Source organism: Gambusia affinis, linkage group LG18 (assembly GCF_019740435.1).
Source record: "Gambusia affinis linkage group LG18, SWU_Gaff_1.0, whole genome shotgun sequence".
Lineage (NCBI taxonomy): Eukaryota > Metazoa > Chordata > Actinopteri > Cyprinodontiformes > Poeciliidae > Gambusia > Gambusia affinis.
The window spans coordinates 23,918,342-23,942,535 of record NC_057885.1 but is presented as its reverse complement, the minus strand read 5'-3'; the positions used below and the strand labels follow the sequence as shown (position 1 = coordinate 23,942,535).

At 39.8% G+C, this 24,194-nt stretch overlaps 3 protein-coding genes across 6 annotated transcripts; 2 read left to right on the top strand and 1 right to left on the bottom strand.

The window, feature by feature from the left end:
• The first annotated feature begins 421 nt into the window (after positions 1-421).
• Positions 422-8,740, top strand: LOC122820938 (toll-like receptor 2 type-2). 2 transcript variants are annotated; one of them, XM_044098672.1, is made up of 12 exons: positions 422-576; positions 1,954-2,222; positions 2,487-2,643; positions 4,037-4,186; positions 4,274-4,480; positions 4,562-4,684; positions 5,406-5,556; positions 5,703-5,867; positions 5,952-6,131; positions 6,215-6,355; positions 6,430-6,926; positions 7,478-8,740. In XM_044098672.1, the coding sequence occupies exons 2-12, from the start codon at positions 1,955-1,957 to the stop codon at positions 7,869-7,871; spliced, it is 2,433 nt and encodes an 810-aa protein (XP_043954607.1). In that variant the 5' UTR covers positions 422-576; position 1,954; the 3' UTR covers positions 7,872-8,740. The 2 variants fall into 2 exon arrangements, with proteins under 2 accessions (XP_043954607.1, XP_043954608.1); XM_044098673.1 differs by having other exon boundaries at positions 565-714.
• Positions 8,741-12,314: 3,574 nt separating this feature from the next.
• LOC122820936 (toll-like receptor 2 type-2) lies at positions 12,315-18,129 on the top strand. 3 transcript variants are annotated; one of them, XM_044098670.1, is made up of 12 exons: positions 12,315-12,383; positions 13,505-13,766; positions 13,838-13,994; positions 14,285-14,434; positions 14,740-14,943; positions 15,037-15,159; positions 15,551-15,701; positions 15,985-16,149; positions 16,232-16,411; positions 16,493-16,633; positions 16,704-17,212; positions 17,657-18,129. In XM_044098670.1, exons 1-12 carry the CDS (start codon positions 12,315-12,317, stop codon positions 18,042-18,044), a joined length of 2,499 nt encoding a protein of 832 aa, XP_043954605.1. In that variant the 3' UTR covers positions 18,045-18,129. The 3 variants fall into 3 exon arrangements, with proteins under 3 accessions (XP_043954605.1, XP_043954603.1, XP_043954604.1); XM_044098668.1 differs by having other exon boundaries at positions 16,232-16,633; XM_044098669.1 differs by lacking the exon at positions 12,315-12,383 and having other exon boundaries at positions 13,193-13,766; positions 16,232-16,633.
• A 211-nt stretch (positions 18,130-18,340) lies between these two features.
• LOC122821003 lies at positions 18,341-23,256 on the bottom strand. The gene is made up of 6 exons (XM_044098789.1): positions 23,079-23,256; positions 22,245-22,313; positions 22,090-22,161; positions 21,906-21,968; positions 20,784-20,837; positions 18,341-20,714 (listed from the first exon to the last, which is right to left on the bottom strand). The coding sequence occupies exons 2-6, from the start codon at positions 22,245-22,247 to the stop codon at positions 19,545-19,547; spliced, it is 1,362 nt and encodes a 453-aa protein (XP_043954724.1). The 5' UTR covers positions 22,248-22,313; positions 23,079-23,256; the 3' UTR covers positions 18,341-19,544.
• Positions 23,257-24,194: the final 938 nt, after the last annotated feature.

The window sequence follows — 24,194 nt, the reverse complement described above, 5'->3', positions numbered from 1 at the left end:
TGTTGTTGTTTTTTGTCAGTTTGTTTATTTTTTGTTGTTTTTTGTTCATTTTATTGTATTTTTACCAGGTAAAGCACGTTGAAATATCATTTTGCTGAGAAGTGGGATATGAATAAATAATCTTGACTTTATAAGCTTGAAAAAAGAGTTTGTACCAGTAATAATAATCCTGTCAGTTAGGCTTTAAAAGCAGTCATTAGGGTTATGGTCCAGTACCTCCTGACATTTACATATGATGTTACAGGAACCCAGATAGTTTACAACCTTTGGCTGCTTTACTTTGCTTTCACACTTAACTTTGAAGTAGAAAAATAGTTTTTAGTTGAAAAGTTATTTCTTGTATTTTTAAGTGATTTGGTCAAACTTATTTTAAGTTTGCTTACACTGGAGGATGTTTCCTCCACAAACTAACTCTCATGCTTACTACCCCTTTTTAGTTTTGCTTCCAGATGTCAGTCAAGAGTTTAACTTCCTCTTGTTGAAACCATAAAATCCCCTTATCTCATTATTTGGCCACTTTTAGTTTTAGACTTCACTATTTACTCCTCTAAAAGACTCTACTCCGGGGAAAACTAGGTAAGGCATGTTCTTGTCATGAAGTAAAACTTTGAATCTCAGCAGCAGTGTTTTCGACTTTGTGACAAATGTGATTGCATCTGAAATCCTTCAACTGTTTCAAATAGAGGACAAAAGAAAAGAGAAGTTATCAACGTGGTAAGAGATTAAAAATCAGTTGATTGATTTCTAACCCAGTTGTAAGTCAGACTCTGCAGCATTAAAATAATATTTAAACAATGATTGGTGAGGTTCTGTGTCAGATGTTTGCTAATGGGTAATCTTATAGCAATTAAAAGCTGAGCATAAATTACATCACAAAATGAAATGGATTTACAACAGAACTGAAATAAAAAGCATCAAACATGAACCAACTACTTAACGACTAAACTGTCATTATTTTAAGTAAATGTGTAGATTGTTTTTAATTATTTTCATTAAAAGTTTTTTAACTGAAGTCTATACATTTTTCTTTGGAGATTAAATGAAAAGTTCTGTGCATATTTTTGGATTTTACAGCTAAAAATAAGTATGGCAGAAATATTGGGAGAAACTGGAAAGTTTTCAAAGCATGAAAACTTTTATGTATATATGCTTTAAACACCAGAACTGCCAGTGGCAAAAGTAACAAGAGGATTCTTCACTTTTGATTAAAAATATAAATTATCTATGAATTTTACTGACTGACGCTGAGCAGATCAAATGAGAGAAAATAAACAAGAATCATACATGGAACACAAAAACAATTAGAAGATAAGAGGATTAGCGGATTAGCAGAAAACATCATCCACATTGGGGCAAGTAGCTAAATGTGTGTGAAAGGTCAGAAGGTCTTCAAATCCACTAGAGCATTAATGCAAACATTCATGGGAATTTTCTTTTGTTATTACTGCTCACAATTTAGTTTTCTTGAATCACATTTTTGCTTTTTGATATAATATTCAGAAATATTCGTAATTATTTCAGTTGTAGCTGAAGAAAATCTGCATGTGAACAGAAACAGAAAAACTGGAACCAGAGAAACACATCGTTCTCCAGCTGATCATTTAGAAAACATCTTTTTGTGAAGCTTAAATCTGCTCAGTGTTGCTACAGTTTGGTTACTAAATTTCTAATGCTTTATTGAAGCCTTTTTCAGATATTGAAGTTATGTGGTAAATATACTATTTCACTGAAATTCTATATTTCAGTGAAATAAGTGTAAGAGAAATAGCTGAAGTGAAACCTAACTTTGTTCAGATATTTGTGCTTTTTTCTGAGCAGATGCATAAAGACTTCCTGACATGATAAATAATTTAAAAAGCAGTCTTTTCCTGTTTGAACAAAACACTTCCCCAATGTGTGCGTTTCACTTCTGTGTCTCGCTCAGCTCAACAGATCTGCTCTTCCACTCTGCAGCATGAGACGTCTGACTTCTGTCTCCCTGGCCCTGCTCCTCCTGTTGGTCCCTCTGGTCCGGGGTCAGAAGGTCAACAGGGGCGATGGGAGGCCGACCTGCAGACGATGCGACCTCCATCACTGCTGTAACTGCTCCTACAGCGGATTCACCGGCGTTCCCATGGTAACAGACCAAGCGCTGAGCCTGGACCTTTCCTTCAACAACATCACCATGGTGACCCAAAAGGACCTTATAGGACATTCACGACTGAGGGCTCTGGATCTCCATGGTAACCATTGTTTTTGCTGTGTCTCAGTGAAACAGCCAGTAGAGCTGAATTCAGATATTTCTGTCCTGCAGGAAAAGTTTGTTAATAACTATTTACATTTACTCAGTTATATTTCCGTCAGTAACTTGTTTGAAAAAATGTACTTTCAGGAGTATTTTTACTGTGCTGTACTTTTTACAGCTCAGTACTTGAGTAGACTTTCGACCAACTACTTACTCTTACTTGAGGACAGTTTCCAGGTACTCTGCGCTCCTCTGCCTGCAGGTAACCGGTTAGCTGAGATCCATCCGTCAGCGTTCGACTCTCTGTGGAGCCTGGAGGAACTGGATCTTTCTGACAACCAGCTGAAGTTTCTCAACCCCAAGTGGTTCAAAAATCTGGCCACTCTGGAGCATCTCAACCTGCTCAACAATCCGTACAGGTGAGGAGCTCAGATGCTGCAAGCGTAACTCCAGAAATGAGTTTTTAGCCTTGATTTAAAGAAACTTAGAGTTTGAGTAGCTTTGCAGTTTTCTGGAGTTTGTTCCAGATTAGAGAAGCATGGTCTCCATGTTTGGTTCTGGTTCTGAGGATCTTTAATGTATTGTGGTGTTAAGCCATCCAGTGATTTATAAACTAACAGAAGTATTTTAAAGTTTATTCTCTCAGTGGAAGGACTTTAAAACTGGGATGATGTTCTCCAACCAGGACACTTAGAGGACATGATGTGAAGCCGTTGCTGTGAAAATGTTATTGCAGACAACAAACACTAAAACATCCATTTATAAACAGAGATACAGAAAACTAACACTTTTCCACTGCGTAATATTTTTATTGATATTATGGCATCAAAATGCAGCGGTGCTTTGATGTTAGTGTGTAGAGTATTTACAGACTGTAAGAACTTTGAAAAATTAAAAAAAAAGAAAGAAATTTAACATGGGGTTAAATATTTTTTACACTCTGTGCTGCTCACTTCCTCTGATCACAATATGAACTGTTTCCATCTGCAAATGGTCTGATGTCCCCACATACAGACTTAATATGTTTGAATATTCATTAGTCTCTGCGTCCATCAGAGTAATAAATAAGGCGTTCGGTGCATTGCTGGTTTGATTGCTTGTTTGTTGGAAAGGTGAGATTTTATTTTCTTGTTGAGTATTTATGTAATTTTTATTTTATTGTGGTTTAATCTGTATTTTAATGTGTATTTTGTTTTTGGAGCACATGAAGTCCCTGTAGAAACATTAAATGTGTGTCTGCATGTGATGTGTAATTAGTCACAAACCGGCTGGATGTTCAAAAAACCTCATTCTGTCTCACAGAGTCTTTATCAGTCAGACTGAAGGACTTCTTGTTTTTCTCTTGTTTATCTCCAGTTTCAGAGCGTTTGAGTTCCTCTGTGTTTCCAGTAATTGTTATCTTAGTAAGATGTGTGAAATGCTACAGACGTGACTCACAAATTCCCACGTTCAACCTGGGTGAACGATGTTAATGTGTGAAAACAAATCTTCTTTCCCCTCCAGTTTTGGATAAGGAGTATTTTCAACTAAATTCTTCTTTTAATATTTTTATCATGAAAAGGAGACATTCACACATGTAAGAATATTCAATTGTTTCCATATTTAACTTGGAAGAGGACAAGTGAGAATCCTTGTATGACCTCATATGTGTTTAATGTGGTTTGGGTTTTACAAAGGAAACATTCCAGAATCTCTCCGGATTTATTCATAGATTGTTCCTCACCTAAAGCACGATTCAGTTGGAAATCATGTTAGCTGTGTAATGAAAGGACCAGAAACGTGTAAATTCACCGTGGTTTTCATCTCCTCCAGCCGTCTTGGTTCCCCTTCGGTGTTTTTTGGACTCGTCAGACTGAGGAGGCTGATGTTTGGAGGTCCAGACCTGAAGGAACTACGGAGAACAGATTTGTTTGGAGTCACGGAGCTGGAGGACCTCACTGTCCACGCCAACAACCTGGCCAGGTGTTCCCACATTCATCCTGCATGATGCAGTGACCTTTAACTTCCAGTTAGTATTTGACTTTTCCTTTCTTTTCCTGTTCTCTCCAGTTATGACTCTGGCACATTAGGGGACATTTGGCCTCTGGGTCGTGTTACTTTAAGCCTCCATGGTCCGTTTCTAACCAACGCGGCCCTGGCTGCAGCTGTGCTTGCCGATGTATCGTACCCTGAGACTCCGATCGTTCTACAGGACCTCAATCTGACTGGGCGTCAGTCTGTCCAGCCCTTCAGAGAGTCAGCCAAAAAGAGGATCCGGTTGGAATATCATGCTCTTTTCAGTTTGTTCCTGCAGTAACACTTTACTTTCATTAACTTTTCTTTGTTGTCGTCCTTCAGATCTCTTTCTTTACGTAACTGTTCTGTGTCCGATGCCTCGTTTGTGGACTTCCTGATGGCGATGAATCGAGACCCACTCTCCTATCTTCATGTAGAAGATGTCACATTGAAAGGCGAAGGGAGGTAGGAAACCAAAACCTGCAGATGTTTAAACACCCAATGGATGTAAATCACTGCCTCCACTAATCTATAAGGTTTGTGCTTAGAAATCAGATTATCCAAAACTAAGAAACCTTTTAGGTCTTCAAGGGATTTGCTACAAAACCCACATCTATATTTATGATTAGAGGATTTTTAAAAACAACAGTAATATTTCAACCATGTTCACTTCTTGGAAATGAACAAATCAATGTAAAATTACTGACACTTTTCCATTAATCAGCCAACAGAGTGAAGTGAACCGTTTAAACACTTTGATCCCCCAGTTTTAACTAAACTTAAATAAGGAGAAATACTCTTAAAAACCGGCTAAAACGTGAATTACTCACTTCCACAAACACTGGTAGTGTTGGTGTATTCAACTGAAAGACCCACAGTGACACCTGCTGGTCGTAACGCAGTATGACAGACCAATTTTCAATAGTTCAGATTTAGAAAGGGGCTGGAGAAGATCTCATCTCACCTGTTGAAGTTTGTAACTCCTTCTTGTAGGCGCCGTGCTCATCTAGAGATAAAAAAGATCCACCAGTGAAGAATTTCAAAACATGAATGTGACAGAAAGGACTTTTTTTTTTACTTAGTTTTGAATAGATATGATTTGGCATTTTTCCTTGCTTACCATTCCTGATGTTTTATGATCGGCTGACTGTATAACCTTCACTGTAACCTTCACTGTTTGTTGCAGGTGGGAGAAAGCCAACCAAACCGATTACAAAAGCATCGACGAGTTCTTTCTCCGAAATGCTGTGGTGGTTGACATCTACAAGTTTACATCATTCCTACAGCTGGGTTTTCTTCTGTCTTACCCAAGGAAGGTGTCCGTCATAAACTGTGGGGTAAATATGAGCTGACAGCAACATCTCCAAAGTTTCCAGGCTCTGGTGCTGACCAAAGTCTTAAAACTAAAGACCGGCAGAGGAAGACGTTTTGTGTTTAATTAGAAATTATTTGGATTCCTTTTAAAAGTTGCTTTTGTCTTCAGGTGTTTGTGATGCCCTGTGATACATCCAAGCTGCTGGTGAACCTGCAGTACCTGGATTTGTCTGACAATCTGCTGACCGACCTGACCGTTGCAGAATCTCTTTGTCATGGAGTGCCAATGCTGACAGAACTCAGAGTCTTAAACATAAGTGGAAACCCTCTGAAGGTGTCTTTATAGTTAAAGTAAAATCTGTGTAACTCACCAGGAATCAGAGTTTCTTGGTTTCAAGCTTTGTCCACTTCTGTCCAGTCTTTGTCACTGATTAGCCATCTGGTGGCCAACCTCCTGAAGCTGACCCACTTGGACGTCAGCAGAACTCTCTACAGCTCAATGCCCTCCAGTTGCTCCTGGCCCTCTACCCTGAAAAACCTTAACATCTCCAGAGCTAAGCTAACCGCCACCACTTCCTGTCTGCCAAGATCACTAGAGGTAAAGAGACGGAACCATACAGAAGCAAATGTAAAGCAGCCACAACCAAAATATGCTAAACTGACTCTGAACATTCTGGACAGGTCCTGGATCTGAGCTACAACGATCTCAAAGGTTTCTCCCTGGACTTGCCTTTACTGAGGGAACTGTACCTCTCTGGGAACAAGTTCCTAGAGTTACCTGCTGGACAACCCTTTCCAAACCTACAAACTCTTACGCTGCAGGTAGGAAAGAATCCTGTACTTCTAAATAAAGTCAACTCTGCATTCTCCAGCATGTGACGCCTTTCTCTTTTCAGTTTAACACTCTGAATGTGTTCGGCCTCCCAGAGCTTCAGTCATTCAAGCGGCTTGAGAACCTCCAGGCTGGTTACAACAAGTTCATCTGCACCTGCGATTTTGTTAACTTTCTCCAATCAGAACTACAACAAAAAGGAAATGTCAAGTTAACAGACAGAAAGGACGGCTACGTCTGCGACTCGCCTCTCCACCTGCAGGGGGAGTCAGTGAGTCAGGTCCGTCTCTCGGTGGAAGTTTGCCACCGGGTTTTGTTTGTCTCTGTGAGCTGCGGCGTGGCCCTGTTAGTCGGGTTACTGCTGTGTGCTCTGCTGTGGCGACTCCATGTTTTCTGGTACCTGAAGATGACTTGGGCGTGGCTCAAGGCAAAGCGAAGTTCCCAAAGAAGAGACACTACAGACTCAGAAGCGCTGCTGTCCTTTGATGCTTTTGTTTCCTACAGTGAGAGAGACGCTGGCTGGGTAGAAAACTTCCTCATACCTGAGCTGGAGGAGCCCAGGTGAGTATTTTTAACATTTTAGCTCATATTATACTTCAACAAGGATTATTATGCCTGCAACTATGCATTTATGTAAGAAAAACATTCATTCTACTCCTTCCTGTTACAATTAATTAAACAATCAATTTTGAGGATCAGTTGTCTGAGGTCTTGAGGATTTATCTGACCAAAACACTGAATCTTTTCTGCTCGGTTCTGGTCCAATGCAGTGGGTGAACGTCCCTCTGACGCCTTTCGTTTTCCAGTAACATGAGATGTTACAATTCACCAGTCATTATTTCCTCTTTTTCCGAACTTGTGAATTTGTAATAGTCAATCCTCTCTTCCGTCATCATAAATTATTGTAAACCACACTCAGAACAAAACACCATGAAGTCTATTGAATGTGGGTTTGGGTTCCACAGGAACTCTGCCAGGTGTTGTAGACCTGAAGGGAGCGTTCAGTAAAACGTGAAACATCCGCTGTCAGTTTGACTTCAGTCTATGATGGACCCTTAAAGTACAGTAGAAAGTGGATCCATAATCTGGTTTCCTGTTTGTTTTCTCACCAGTGAGGAAGGTACCAGTAGTACCAGCTCCTCTCGGCCGTTGTCCTTGTGCCTCCACAAGCGAGACTTCCTTCCTGGACAACCGATCATGGATAACATCATGAGCGCCATCGAACGCAGTCGTCGTACGATCTTCATCCTCTCTGAGAACTTCGTCCAGTCCGACTGGTGCCGCTATGAACTGGACTTCTCCCACTTCTGGCTGTTTGAGGCCGGCGGAGACGCTGCCATCTTGATTCTGCTGGAGCCTCTGTCCAAGGACGACGTCCCCAAACGTTTCTGCAAACTGCGCAAACTCATGAGCTCCACCACCTACCTGGAGTGGCCTGAAGACGAGGAGAGGAGGCCGGAGTTCTGGAGGAGCCTCCGCAACGCGCTGAGAGGAGACAAAGACTGACCAAACAGAGCTTGAACATACAGCGGAAGGAAAAAACTCAGATGCACTGAGGACTTTCTTGTGTAACTTAACCAAATTATTCATGAAAAACTTACTCATTTGTGTATTTTTGGGAAAGTGAAATATCTACGCATGATGCTATTTGGCATTCAGTAGGCTGGTGTTTGCAAAGCAACCAATTCACAATTGGATTTCATTTTCCTTGGTTCCTATTGGCTGAAATAAATAAGATGTTGGATTTTAGCTTTTGCAGCAGCGCTAACAAATACACTGAGTGTATTTATGCATGTTGAGGTACATTTGGTGTTTGAACTATTAAGAAAGACTCTTACACTCATTTTTAGAACAAGTAAGTTATGTATTTTCTGTTAGACTGAACCATAGAAACTGGAAAACATACCATAATTAATGCCTTGAATAATAACACAATCAAAAGATGCACTGGGCATATTGAAAAAAATACAAACATACAAAAGAAAAATGCTGAAACTTTTCTACCAGTAATATCAACTTGACTTGATTAAAGTTTTTATTCACAATTAACAATTATGAATTGTAGATTTGCATGAAAAATTTTGTTTTGGATTTATGAAATCTTTTTGTTTTTAGAAAAATACCACAAGTAATTATTGGTAGAAGAATAAAGAACAAATAAAAAACTAATATATTTTCATGTCATTTTGGAGTCTCTGTAAATCCACAGCATCTCTGCTGAAACAAAGTCAGCAGGTTGAAAACAGGCATGAATGATATGAACAGAACAAAACATTATAAATAACACACTTTCTTGTCTAATTATTCATAATTCCTAAACTTACTGTGAAACTATGTATTCACACTTGTTTGTTACTATGCAATAGCCAGCCCCGCCCTCTCCTCTCAACTCCTCGGGGCTGACTACTGACCAGTTCTCTGTCTAACAGGTCCGGAAAATCTCTTAAGACCTGGGTCTTACCCTGAACAAGATCTATAAGAGATAATCTATTTGAACTGGTGGCGAAAGAAATTCGTCCAGCTCTCACTACCTTCGATCCAAAAGTTATGACCCTTTTCAGTTATGAAATAATCAACTGAGTAGCCCAGACAGCTGCATAATTTCAATAACCACTTCTGTTAACGGTAGCTTTCTTTCTAAAATATATAACAGCACTTGGAACCGGCTAGATAATTTTTAGTGACTAGGATTAAAATTAAGTCCCAGGGTCATGATTTACTCTCACCAAAGGAAAGTCTGAAGCCACCACATTACTAGAATCATGTATACTGGTTTTACTATAGATAGAAGAACTTTGATTCAAATGACTCAATTAATTTCAAGGTCCACAACCTGATTAGAATTTTATATTATATGTATTTATTAAGCAAGCTTTAGCAGGGAAAATGACAGGCATACAGAATTTACTTGAGATTACCATACAAAGAAAATCAATAAAAATTTAGATCAATTTAACCTTTCTCTAAATAACCTCCCTATACTGTCATCTATCTATCAAATAAGGCTTTGGGGTGCGGCACAACTCATACCCATCGATGGAATTGGATCTCGGCAACAGAAGTCCTTGGTCAGAATCCTTCTCTGTGAAAAATGAATCCTCTTTTGGAAATGAAACAAAGTGAACTGTCTGTTATATCCAACCGAACAGCTCTTGGTCGATCCTGTGACTTTTGTTCAATTCCCCAAGTCTGTGCGATGTATTTTGAGATCGCTGGGTCGAGTGCAGAGTATGGAAATCCAATGAGGAACCAAGGCAGTGGATCGGTGGATCTCCGTCCTGTTAGTCCGGCGTGAGGTGCTCCGTCGTACTCCTTATGAGGTGCTTTTCTTGGTTCCAGGATGTGGTCCTCTGCCGGTCTTCTTGCTGCACTTGTGTCGAGTCTCAGCCGGGGGACGAAGAACCCCGTGTCACTTCGGTCTCAACTTTTTACAAGTTTCTCATTCTCCAGGAGGTTGTACCAAGACAAAGAACATCTGCGCATGCCACCCACACACAACCAGCCCCCCCCCCCCTGAACTTGTGTCATGAACTTTTGTCTCTTTTTTCCACGTGGGCGATTAACTTGTACGATACACCTGGGCTCTTTCCGCATGGGCGGTTGACTTGCGCAAGCAGGAAGCCACATGGTTTCATCCTCCATCTCACCTCTGCAACCCGAGAGCGGCTAAATTTACACCCCACGCCCTTTCTTCCTCTGATTTTTATCAGGCAGCTGCATCCTTCAACACCATTTCATGTTCAGAGTAACAATCAAATTTATAACTTATTCTACCTCTCCAATTCATCATCTACTTATAATGTTATAATATCCATAATTCATCAGTTGTACTTACTACAAGTCTTCTGAAAAGAAACTAAGAATAATCCATGATTCTAATTACTTGACATCAAAGTTACAGTTTTAATACAAGAGTAAATGTTTACTACAAGCAACTAACATTAATTAAAGCGTTTCTCTTTGAATCTTATCCAATTACCCACAATGTTTAGATTTCATTCTTTACAACTTTCATGCTTGGAAATAATAGTCTTATCTTTATAATCTGCAGGCTGGAAACAGAATAGTTATTTTATTAACCTTTTATGTTTACTGTTGAGTATAAATTTCTTCTTAAGTGATTTATTTTAAAGATAACATTGTTTATTGCTACTGTTAAACTAAAATTTCCAGCCCCTTGTTGACATTTTCTTGACTTATGACCAGTGTTGGTATAGTTACTTTGAAAAAGTAACTTTAATCGGACTACTGATTAGTCCTTGAAAAAGTAACTTAGTTATATTACTGACTACTTGATTTGGAAAGTAACTAAGTTACACTAAAAGTAACTTTTTAGTTACTTTCAGCAGGTGCTAACAACAACGCTCCGCCTCCTGTGAAAATAACATTGAGCTTTGCCAATTCTTAATTGTAAGTTATTTTATAATGGTAACATCAACAATGTGTCTCCACTGATAAGGTTGAACTGAAGAGGAGATTGTAGAAAAAAACAGTACAAAAAAATAAAAAAACCTGAGTAATTTGTGTGGTCCTCTGTTGTCTGGAAAACTCTAAGAAGGATTTTAAAGCCCCCCCCTCCCCTCCCCCAGCCTCCAGGTTCTGCGTTACGGCCCTGCGTTTGGTGTCGCAGCGCACAGAGCTCCTCCTGCAGCTCCACAGCTCAGATGGCTGCACAGATTTGTGACATTTATCTTAATATTAATAATTAGAATAGCGTTAAATTGCCATTATAATCATTGCCAACTACGGACACGTTTATTCGTGACTGTTTTCACGTTTATTGCGCTGTTCATATTAGTCTCGATGTTTGCAGTTTTCTGGAGCGCAACGTGAAGCTCGACGTCATTCAGAGGTAATATATTAACTTGACATTAACAAAGACACAGCGGGACGGATCATCCGGGAAATGATGGACAGGGAGAGACTGACTAAAACTACCTTAATGACGGACAAATTCTGGGATTTATTATGAGTCTCTGCTTATTTCCAAACCCAAATGAGCAACTTCACGTTCAAAAACGAGCCAAAAAAGGCGCAACCCGCCACTCATTAAATCTGCAAGCGACTTTAAAAAAATGAAGCCCAAAGCCGCTTATAATTATCGGACTTGGCGACAGAAACTCAAAATAGTTCCAGTTTTTCCACCAACAAAATGCGTATCTCCCTCCATTGTTTACATTTCTGTCGCATAGAGACGTCGGTCACTCGACAAGACGAGTAGAGGAAATACGATTAAATAACAAAAGAAGATAGTAACGCAAAAATGATTTTGATAAGTATGTAGTCTGACTACTGGATTTGAAATAGCAACACGTTATATTACTCGTTACTGAAAAAAGTGGTCCGACGTCAGTAACGCGTTACAAATTAACGCGTTACTGACATCACTGCTTATGACATTTCGTTTCTACTTTAGAAACTTGAGAATCAGCGGCAGCATGCCGTTTGACAAAAGCTGCTAAGAATGATGGGGTTTGGCAGCCTGCAGCTGCGCCTCTAACCACATCCTGTTCTATCCAGCACTTGCATTCACATTTCAGGCGTTATTTTTCCTCTTTTGATTCTACACTTCATTTAACCGTATAAATGTAAATGTTATTTTTCCTCATATAAAACATCAATTCATTAACAACCACAGATTATTTGATTTTGGTTCATCGTTACAAAGAACATACTAAACACAGAGATTACACCTTAAAAAATCCTTATTAATCAACACACAAGGCTGTGGCAGTCTCCTAGGCATTTTATAATGTTTGTTCTGCTTTGGCCTGGACAGATCTCACACGCACCAGATTTCTTGACACACTGTTCTATGAAACATTTCTCCATTCGATTTGTGAAGTAATCCATGTTTTTGATTGTGTTCACACGTCCAAAAGCCATATTATGAAACTGCTCTGCTTGCTTACTTCCTGTCTTGCATTTGACGTGTAGTTCCTCTTTGAGATGGAGAAAAAAACTTTTTATTCTCCGACTTTCTGTCGTCCATTTCATCTCATCTCACCAGATACTAAGGTAAGAAACATCCACTGAGTACTGATGAAAGCATGTTTTACTGTTTAAAATACTTTTATCCTTCAAAATTAAATTTTTTATGCTTTTTAAAAAAAATCTGTATTCTTTTACTCTCATTGAAATAGAGATTTTGCAGTAGATAAATAATAAAAGTTGTTGATCTCACACCTGGTTGCTTTTCCTCCAGAGATCAGTTATTAATGTTCAGTTGAGAAAATGAAATACACAGAAATAAAGTTAGAAACACAATATGGAGTTTGTTCAAAGTATTGAAACTCAACTGCACATGTTGTGTTTAAAAAAGTAATTTTTATTTCCTTTTTAGTCATATTTTTATACACAAACACATTATGAACTCAACATTCACACCCTTTAGACAAGCTGAAGGATGCTTGTAGGTTTAGTTTTCATTTGAAGATTTGATTCCCAGTTGTGCTGCCTGGATTCGACCTGCAGCCCAGAACTGTTTGCTCAGAACCAGCATCTCTAGACGTCCTTATCTGGACCAGGAGCTGGACATCCTGTCATCGGATCAAACACAACGTTTCTGTTTTCCTCTTTACTTTGTTCTGTTTCATTTGGGTTAAAAACTATTTAAAAGCTTTTGGTGTTACTGAAGCTGACCAGCTGACCATTTGCACCACTTCATTTGTTTTCCCTCCTGGAATCTTCTGCACAAATTTTACTTTAGACAAATGCACTTTAACCATAAAGTGCAACATCTGATTTCTCACTGTTAATAAAATCCCAGACACGTTGAAACTTCTCTGTAATGGACGGTCAGACTCTCCTGTTATGTTCAAGACTTTTTCCTCCCTAAACATCACATTTAACCTCAGTGATTGTTCCTAAGTCACATATAAAAACCATAATTACCTCAAGAGAACTTCCCTCTTTAGCAGCTACGTGTTTATGGGATGCTGTTAACAATCAACTGTGGAGCCAAAGAGACTTGATTTCCTCATGAAATGATTTCCTGACATCTCCTGCCAGACTTTCACTTCTGTGCCTCAGTCATGTAATAGAAGCTGCAGGATGAAATAAAATCTGACTCATTTTTCTGTCTCTGCAGAAAAATAAAACAGAAGTTCACCAACTTCAACTCTCGACTTTCTCTGCAGGGGATGAAGCATCTGGGGATTCTGGCGCTGTTCTTCTTCCTCTCGCTGATCCAGGATCAGACGGCGAACAGAGACGACGGGAGGCCGACCTGCAGCCGCTGTGACCTCCATCACTCCTGTAACTGCTCCTTCAGTGGGTTCACCCATGTTCCTATGGTAACGGACCAAGCTCTGAGCCTTGATCTCTCCCTCAACAACATCACCATGGTGACCCAAGATGACCTGATGGGACACTCGTGGCTGAGGCTTCTGGATCTCCATGGTAACAGTCAAGGGACTCAAACTGAAATAAGCAGTAGAGCGTTTCTGAATGCAGACGTTTCTGTCCTGCAGGTAACCGGTTAGCTGAGATCCATCCGTCAGCGTTCGACTCTCTGTGGAGCCTGGAGGAACTGGATCTGTCTGACAACCAGCTGAAGTTTCTCAACTCCAAGTGGTTCAACAAGCTGGAGCTGCTGGAGCATCTCAACCTGATCCACAATCCGTACAGGTGAGGAGGGCAGCTCACGCTTTGATGCACAGCCGTTTATCCTTTACATTTTGTGAAGAACCCAAAGCCTTACCAGGGTTCTCAGAAGGATGAAGGTCTTTACTTTGAATGGGCCATTTGACCACATGAATATGTTTAAATTGAAACCATTCCATTGTAGCTCAGGATAAACGTTTGGTTTGGTGTTCTGTTAGAAGGTGAGCCTCCATGCCAGTCTCTAGTCCAGTGTGCAGCCTGAACAAAGACCAGCCACACTCTTCACAGTTCATGTCCTTCTTGGTCTCCTACAGCTTTCTTGGGTCGCCTTCATTGTTCCTTGGACTTTCCAGTCTGAGAAGGCTGATGTTTGGAGGTCCAGATCTGAAGGAGCTGAAGAGAGAAGACCTATCAGGAGTCACCCACCTGGAAGAGCTAACTGTTAGCGCCAACAACCTGGACAGGTAACCAGACCTCGTTTCTCTAGGTTTCCCTTTCTAGCACCGAGACGTTGTCAGAGTCTTTTAAAGCGCTCTTCATGAACAGTTCTCAAAAGGTTCTGGTGATCTTTGTTTTTCTCTGGATTTTATTGCTTTTTTGCTTCCCTTTTTTTTTTTTACATGTCCTGTCCAGAAATCTTAGCTAAAAAACAATAAATTAATAAATAGATGCCAAGCAGTTTATTCATGGAAATAAATAAAACCAAAGTCCAAACCCTGGTAGATGGATCCACTGTCTTTCCTCTTCCTTTGTCTCTGTCTCCCTGCAGGTATGACTCTGGTACTTTTGGGGACATTTGGCCTCTGGGTCATGTCACCCTAAGTCTTCACGGCCCGTTTTTAACAAACCCTGCGTTGGCAGCAGCTGTGCTCAATGACGTGTCCTACCCCGACACTCGGCTCACTCTGTCAGACCTCCATCTGCCTCATTATGTGTCTGTTCAACCTCTTAAAGATGCAATCAACATGATCAGGTCTGAAAATAAACTCCCTTTTTGCAGGTAGGATGACTTAAATGGAGCAAAACGTTTATCAAACATTAATTTTCCTTTGGTTCTTCTCTCCAGATATCTGTCTCTCCGTAATGCATCACTGTCTGATGAAGCATGTGCCTTCCTGCTGGGACTGCTGGACGGAGTCCCGCTCAGATCCCTCTCCCTTGAGGGTTTAACTCTGACAGGCCAGGGCAGGTAGGAAGCCCACCTGTCAGCTGTTCATCACTCTTTTAGTCAAACTTTATCCATCCATCCATTGAGTGTACACAGTTCATGGAGTCCATCTTCAGCCGTCGCTGAGCAAGAGTCTATCACGGCAACACAGACATAAAGGGCAAACAATCATCCACAAACACATAACTAATGGTAAAATAGAGACAACAGTTAACCTGACAGTTAAGATCCCAAAATCTTCTCACTAAACTGAGATTCAAGTCACTCTTACTGGGTTACCTCAAAACATTAATACTAATCCAATCAGGCAAAACATCTGATGAGACTAATAATAGATGAATAATTTTGACCTTGACTGAACTTGAGTTTTTAGTATTTAATGTGGCTAAAGCCTTTCCTGACTTTGCGTTAGGTGGGTGACGGCTAACCGGACAGATCTGAGCAGCATGGACGAGTTCTCTGCCAGCGACGTCACAATTTTAGACATTTTGACGTTTGCCAAGGTTTCAGAAATACAGTATCTGTTGCAACACCAGAAGAAACTCTCCATTATTAACTCAAAGGTAAAAATCACACTTCACATCCAAAACATCTGCCTGCATGGTGGTAATGTGAATCAGGCTATAATGCTTTTTATTCTTAAACCATAGTTTGATCAGTAGGCAAATCATTTTTCATCTTCTTGTCATTCATGTTAACCAAACAGCATTTTATTTTAAATTCATAATTTTTTATCATTGTGAGTAAAGTTCTGTATTTTCATGTGGTTTTATCCCAAATCACATTAAGATACATCTTAATAAATAAGAAAAGTTTCCTCACAGCTCTGTTCTCATTTTATTTCAGATGTTCCTGTTATCCTGTTATCTAACCCAGATGATGGTGAACACATTATACTTGGATGTGTCCGATAACCTGCTGACAGACCTGACTCTGTCTTACATGCTGTGTGACGGCGACGAAACTCTCCAGGAGCTCCGAGTTTTAAACATAAGCGGAAACCTTCTGAAGGTGTCGGCGTTAAACCTGAGGTAACATTTGTGTAAAACTGCCCAGAGTGCCAACCGGTGAACGTTTGTCTACGTTTGTGCAGTCTTTGTCCATGTTGAGTCGTCTGGTGACCAAGCTCACCAAGCTCACCCAGCTGGACGTTAGCAGAACCGGCTACAGCTCCATGCCCCCCAGCTGCTCCTGGCCGTCCACCATGAGGTACCTCAACATCTCCCGGGCGAAGCTAACCATCGTCACTCCCTGTCTTCCAAAATCCCTGGAGGTACAGGATCTGGGTCAAAGACCAGAAAACCTTCCCACTGAAAAGATGCTTTATATTTATCTCCTCCTTGGTTCTTTAAAGGTGTTGGATTTAAGCTATAATGATCTCAAAGAATTTGTGTTGACATTTCCAATTCTGAGAGAGCTCCATCTTTCTGGAAACAAGTTCCTGAGGTTACCAGCAGGGGGCCAATACCCCAATCTGCAAACACTCATGATACAGGTAAGAACCAATCCATCACGTTGTGTCTCTGTGTTCTCCATGCTGATCGTTTTGGTTTTGTACATTACAGTCAAACACCTTGAACTCGTTCAGCCTTTCAGACCTTCAGTCATACAGACGACTTCAGAACCTCGAGGCGGGACACAACAAGTTTGTTTGCTCCTGTGGATTCGTCACATTCCTCCGCTCACAACTAACAGGAAGTGGACATGTGAAAATAACAGATAAATATCAGACCTATGTCTGTGACTCCCCTCTCTACCTGCAGGGGGAGGCAGTGAGTCATGTTAGCCTCTCCATCATCCAGTGCCAGCCAGTTTTGTTCGTGTCTGTTAGCTGTGGGGTCACACTGTTTCTGGGGTTACTGGTTGCTGGCCTGCTTTGGCGATGCCACGCATTCTGGTTCCTGAAGATGACCTGGGCATGGCTCAAGGCCAAGAGACGTTCCCAACGACGACGGCGAAACAGAAACACGGAGGAATCAGATCCACTGCTGTCCTTTGATGCATTTGTTTCCTACAGTGAACAAGATGCCAGCTGGGTGGAAAACTTTCTGGTACCGGAGATGGAGGAGCCAAGGTAACCTTAACAGGTCTTTCTTTGTAATGGTGCTTTCTTGACTGTTTCCACGTTGCTTTGACTTTTGTATCCTCTCTCAACTGAATGGGTTCATGTAAATTATCCTGCAGTCTGTTTTGAGGTTAACCTTCTTTCAGAATGGAGCATGTTGGCAGTAGTTTTGACCATCCTACACTTTTACACTGTTCTCCATAAAGGAATATTGTTTGCATTCTGTTGAAACTTCTTAAAATCCCCAGTTAGACTCATAAGCTGCAACAAATACTGTTCTACATTTTCCTTGGTGAGCTCCTTGGATCTCGCCAAGAAGTTCAAAATGCCTAACAAGGGATCTCCAACCATATATTTACAGGTTTTAGATGCTTCCCTGGTCTCTGGGCATATTGTTCAAATTGTATTTATAATAACAGACATAAAATGACCTGGATTCTTATCTGGTTACAGCGACTCGGAGAATCCAACATCCCCGTTGACTCTCTGTCTCCACAAGCGAGACTTCCTTCCTGGGCACTGGATCATGGACAACATCATGAGCGCCATCGAACGCAGTCGTCGTACGATCTTCATCCTCTCTGAGAACTTCGTCCAGTCCGACTGGTGCCGCTATGAACTGGACTTCTCCCACTTCTGGCTGTTTGAGACCGGCGGAGACGCTGCCATCTTGATTCTGCTGGAGCCGCTGTCCAAGGACGACGTCCCCAAACGTTTCTGCAAACTGCGCAAACTCATGAGCTCCACCACCTACCTGGAGTGGCCTGAAGACGAGGAGAGGAGGCCGGAGTTCTGGAGGAGCCTCCGCAACGCGCTGAGAGGAGACAAAGAGCAGAACTGACAGATAAAAAACTAAAGAGAAAGAGAAGAACTTCACTGTCAGAGAGACAGTCGACAATGTACCTAATAAAAACTGAGATGGATTGTTGCATGTTGGTCTGTACTCATTTTATGTAAATTGTAAAACAAATCCATTCATGACATATTTGATTTTTAGTTTAGTTTCTCTGATTTCTCTTGCTTGTGCATTGACTTGTGGTTTAGGACTAGAGATATTAATCCCCAAAGTCAAGATTTATCTGTGGTCAAAACACTAATTTACCTGAATCTGACAAGTTTAAGTTGAAGAAATAAAACAGAAATTAACTTCTAAATATTTGAAACGTGAAAATATGAATAATTTGATCCTCTGCAGCAGATTGGATCTTAAAGTGTTTTTATCACAGAAACCAAATAATGACAGAATATCAGTAGGAACAGAGAAAATCATTTTATAGGAACTCAACACAGAAACTGACATGAAACCAGTGAATGTTTGAAATGTTCAAAAATAAAACAATCAAAGTTTAACAATTGTAGAAACTGAAGAAACGCTGAATAAAATGGTGTAAAATAAAACAATAAAATAAAAAAATAAATAAAACAAATAAATAAAACAAACTGAAAGTATAAACAAAAATGGAAAGAAGCCATTTTAATTTCATGAATAAGTTATTCTAGTCCTGAACATAAAACTGCCTCCCTGTTTGGAGCAGTGAGCAGCTCTGCATCAAGTGAAGATTAAAAATAATAGAAAACCAATTCAAAGTACAGAAAACTGATGAGTCATAATTTTATTGACCTGATATGTTCCTCTCTTTACTGATGATCCTGTTGGAAACCAAACCAAATGTTTCTACTGGAGAATGAATGATTGTTGGATGTTTCTCGTTGTTATTAAGACTCACTGACAGGCAGGCTGTAGATAATTACCAAATACTTTAAAAGCTTTTATCAGATTGAATGTTTTACATAATATCTGTAGATTTTTTCCTCTGTAAAAAAAGCATCATTATTGGGGACACACTGATTGCAGTTTTCTGGCTGATTATCAACCACAACTCTTTAAAGAAAAAAAAAAAAAGCCTAACTCGGTGATTCTGATTTTGGTCAATATTGATTTTTTGAGGGATGGATGAAAAGTCACTGGTGAATATTTCAGACTTTTTTTTTCCCCACCAGGGGGTCTTTTGTGGCTCTAGTGTCCCTTATATGACAGCAGGCTGACAGGAAAGGGGGGAAGACATACGGCAAATGTTGCCGGGTCCAGGAATCGAATCCGTGACGGCCGCATTGAGGACTGAAGGCCTCTAAATGTGGGTCGCAATGTCCCCTACGCCACCACAGCACGCCCCTATTTCAGACATGATTGGTATGAACTGGCCCTCTAAAGAGGACAGTGGCAGATTTTTAGACCTTTAGATCATAAAGGCACCTCATGAGATCATGAGATAGGAGTCGCCTCAATAAGAAATATTGTGATGTTTGATATGAGATCTCATACAACTAGACCTTTCTACTCCTACTCAGGACTGAACATCAACCTTGTAACGTAATCATTATCCGATACTTCCTCCCTAATTCTTTCCAGCTGCTCCTTTTCTCCTCTTTTCCTTAGATTGCTCACAAACTTTTTAAATATTGTGGGCAAAGAGATGGCAAACTCGATGACATGGTTTTTAAACTCTGTAAACCCGTAGTCATACCCTCCAGTGTGCAGCGCAATAACTTGGCCACGTCCATCAATAACTGGAGAACCAGATGTTCCATCATACATGGGACAATGGTAGGTTATGACCTGTTCTTCTCTTTTCCCGTTTTTCATTATGCTACCAATGCCTTGATTCGTGATTATTTGTTTGATTGACGTCTGGGTGAAAATGTATTTATAGTATTTATCTAAAAGATTTTTCACAACTTGCTCCCTGTTTTCTGCCTCGACAATAGTTGTGCGTCTGATGGTCTTCTCTCTCCCTGCAGGGAACCCAATAAGACTGACTCCACCGCTCTTCAGCACTGGACCGAGTCTCTTAAGGAGTCCTGGTGGAAACTTTACCTTCTCTGCTGTTGGGTCCTCAGGTATGAGCTCAAATACGGCGTAATCCAGCTCTTCATCAATGTCAAGAAATATTTCCTCCACAGTGTACAACGGGTTCACAGTTTCTAGTTCAAAATCAACAGAAACTTTTATGTTATCCACCAACTTTCTTCCATCCAGACAACCTCTGAACAGATGTGCACTTGTCAAGATGAGTCTGCCACACCACACAAAGCCTGTTCCTTGGGAAACTGCTGTTCCCTGGGAAACACCAAGCACAACAATTTTGCAAACAGATACCTCTATTTCTTTCAGCAGACGTAGAAACTCTTCGTCACTCAGGTTTGGTGCTTCCAGTTTACAATCAGCTGGAAGTTCAGAGATATCCATGGCTTCGGACTGGCAGCCTGGTGGCTCATCTGCCTTCACTCTTCCCCTCTCATTCTCTACATTGTTCTTTTCTTGTTTATTTGTTGGAGAACGTGCTTTATATGTTTTTGGAAAATGCATGTCAACCCTATTTCTGGATGGAGAGGCAGACTCTGGTCTTTTTTCAGATAGTTGTTCATTCAGGTCTCGTTTCAAACCCTCTTCTATCATCCTCTCCATCTTGTTAACACCGGGGTTCACTGGACGTGGTCGAGGATTGTCCAGCTGAAAATCACAGTTAGATTGATTTCCAGGCTACATATTAAATCTTCCTTTGCTTCCCTTTTTACTCACCAGACACCTGCTGCTATTGGTGTTGTTGGTTCCCAGAGGAATCTTTGTCTGACTCTGAAACACATTGCAGGTTAAAACATTTGAGCCTCAGTCTGTTGGGTCTATGAACTTCAATTTTTTAAGTGAAAAAAATCATCCAAGTTTAATATTTTGAACTTAAATGTGTGAGTTTGTGTTACAGTGGTGGTAACTATTAATCTTATCCTTCATCCAAGAATTCAGTAACAAGGGAATTTAAGTAAAAACTTAGAAAACAACAGTAGTAGAAACTTGTATCCAAGTTTTATATTATTACATTTTAAGGACGTAGGAATCTTGTTACAATAAATAATCACTAATTTGAGTCTAAAATGTAAAATACTTGCTGTAATATTTTAAGCATGCCATTGTTTAGGGTGGATTTAAGTGACTAAAGAAATGTGTCACACATTACCACCCAGATGGAGGAGCCCTGTTTGAAACCTGGCAACGTTGTCGCTACATTTAGATTTTTTAGACTATTCTGCCGTTTTCCTTTCAGAAAAGTGACAAGCAACAAATCAAATAACTTTTTTCTGTTATTGGAGAGTTTAGTGACACCTGAAAGCACCAAGTGCTCGGCAGTAACTGTCCTGTCATATTTCCCAGGGTGCTTAGCGGCACGTTTATGTATCCTGTGTTGCACTATGAGTGAGCTTTGATTTGCCTCTTGCATGTCATTAAGGTAAGTAATAATTTAATGTATCTGTATGTTTGCAAAACAATGTTTAGACAACTTGTCTCATTAAATTGACAAACTTTAACCTCTGAGTTTAATCAAAAACTATTTTCTAGTCAAAGTGCATTTTTAGTGTGGCATTAAAGTTAGATTAGAGAAGTAATTATAAATGATGATTTTTAACAAACTGACCATATTACTTTGTCTTCAAAACAGTGACATGTTTACAGCAGTGATGGGAGAGCCGGTTCTTGACTAACTAAAAACTTGAAGTCTTTCGGCTCCCAAATGGTTCCTCTGATTTTGTTGCATAAATGACACTGAGGTCACTGAGGTCACTGAGGTCACTGAGGTCACTGAGGTGACAGTTGCTGATCTAAACGGAGGCAGAAAGACCTTCAGTATCTTCTGAACCTGCAGCTCACCTGGACGCCTGGAAATGGGCTCCGTTTCTTCTTAGGTGGACTGGAGGCTTCATCTGGACTGACCTGATGAACAGAACAAAATATAAAAAAATAATAACCAACGTGCATTAATCCTATACAAGATGCAGACATTTATTTTATAAATGCTAAACAACGATGACTGAACAACCAAAGTCTTACTAACATTTTCTTTGTCACAATCGGTCTTGTTGTCCGTTTTGTTTTTTGTTCGCTTTCTTTTGGCTGAAGTCTTCATCTGGCAACACAAAAGTAAAATCAGAGAACAAAAACTGCAACATCAGTAACTTCAATAAAAGTTTTTAGAGGACACGGACTCACCATGATGTTGGGGGCAAACAGCTCTTGTGGTTTTAAATCCTGTAGCTAAGAAGTTGATGTGCTTTGCAACTAGAAGAGTAAAGATCAACATCCAGGTTAAAGTGTTTTATCACATCTAAGCCTGTTCTGAACAGCAGGCAGCATTAACCAAATCAGAAGAGCTTCAGGGTAAGATTTGCTTGCTTATGTATTTTTACAATGCAGCATAAAATAATAGAAAAACATTGTATAAACTATCAGGACCAGGAATCTGTTACATGCTTACAGAGACAATGTTGATTCCCAGTTGACATTGTCTGTGTTTTAACTTCACATTTTAACAGGCTATTTAAAAGTAGCTCAACCTCCCTATCTGTCCACACAAACGAACCTCGGGACGCCATTTCTAATTGCAACAGGAAGTATAATGGTTATGCTGCTTCCCCAGCAACTCGACCCGCATGAATGGAAGAAGATGGATGAATGGATGAACTTGATGTACAGAACTTGAACTTTGTTGTTTTTGGGACAAATTTGCTGCTGATGTAAGGCAAACATAACAACCCCACCAGGACTTTCCGTAATCTTGACATTAAACTTGACTTTAATTCACGTTTATTAAAATTTCACACAGGCGAGTGTTAAAGGACTTAAATCAGTTGCAAATATGTAACAAATGTTACAATATTCAGAAATACTAAAGAACTTCTAAGCTCTTCCTGTTAAAAGCAGCAAACTTTAAAACATTTTCAGTGTTTTCGCCAAACAAGCAAGCAAATTATGAGTTTATCTTACATGTAATCAGAAATTATACAGACATAACTTATTATTCTGTTATAAACATCTTGCACTTACTGGGACTTTTCTGCAGAGTTGAATCATTCACTAAAAAGTGAAGAAATGAAGTAAAAACGAGACAAACTTAAAAATCGAAGATGAAGAGAAAAGATCAGCGACGGTCTTTAAGAGAGATAAACGGAGGATAAAATAGTTTTAAACGCTTTTAGTTGTGCAGCAAAACGCGGGTAACTCTGCTCCGCTCTCACTTCCTCTCTCTCTCTCTCTCCCCCCTCTCTCTCTCTTTGTCGAGAAAATGGCGCGAAATGTGCTACATTCAGGCGCAGCTGGGAATTAACGGTTTCGCTCTTCAACCACAGAAAAATTAGGGTTAAACACCAGAGCTCTGTATTCCTGTATTTCACTTTTCTTCTTAAAATGTCACCAGCTGTCTCTGTTGATTTAGCAGCCACGTCATATGTTAATGTTGTGATTGTAAATCTTCATATTGTCACGTTTCATGACGGCCTTGAACTTCATCACAGCGAATTACAGACATTGAAGTTTTGCAGAGACGTGATTAAACTTGTGGTAAAATAAACGGAGTCATAAACTCAGACATTAATAATGGTGGGGTGTTTCTTCAAGTAATTCACCTTAAAACAGATAAAATTTATATTAATTCATAAAAAAAAAACATCACTTAGTTCATAAAACGCACCTTTAAGTCTTTGGATCTTAATGATGTTTTTTTCTGGCAGCGCTTAAAATGTTTATTATTGTTATTGTTATTATTATTACTTCCAACAAAACGCGAAAATACGATTTTAATTAATTTTATATTTCATTTTTAAAACGTACCTGTTAGTTCAACACATCGTTAGTCATTTATCAGGATAATTGACACAATATGTCATCTGCAGCAGCACCAAGACAGCCTCCTTCTCAGATATTAACCTGTTCATACCTGTTAACTTTTGTAACAGGTATAAATTTCATAACCCCAGAACCTTAATTTTTAATGTACTTCACTTATTTTGTGGCCTTCTACTTTCTTCTCTCCGTTGTAATAATAAATTATGTTTTGTTTTTTTAAATAAAGAAATAATCACAAAACTTTACGCAAAAACTATTATCTTCTAATTCCAACAGTTTTCCTGCTCACCTGCAGTGGAACTTTTGTTTTGCAGTGTG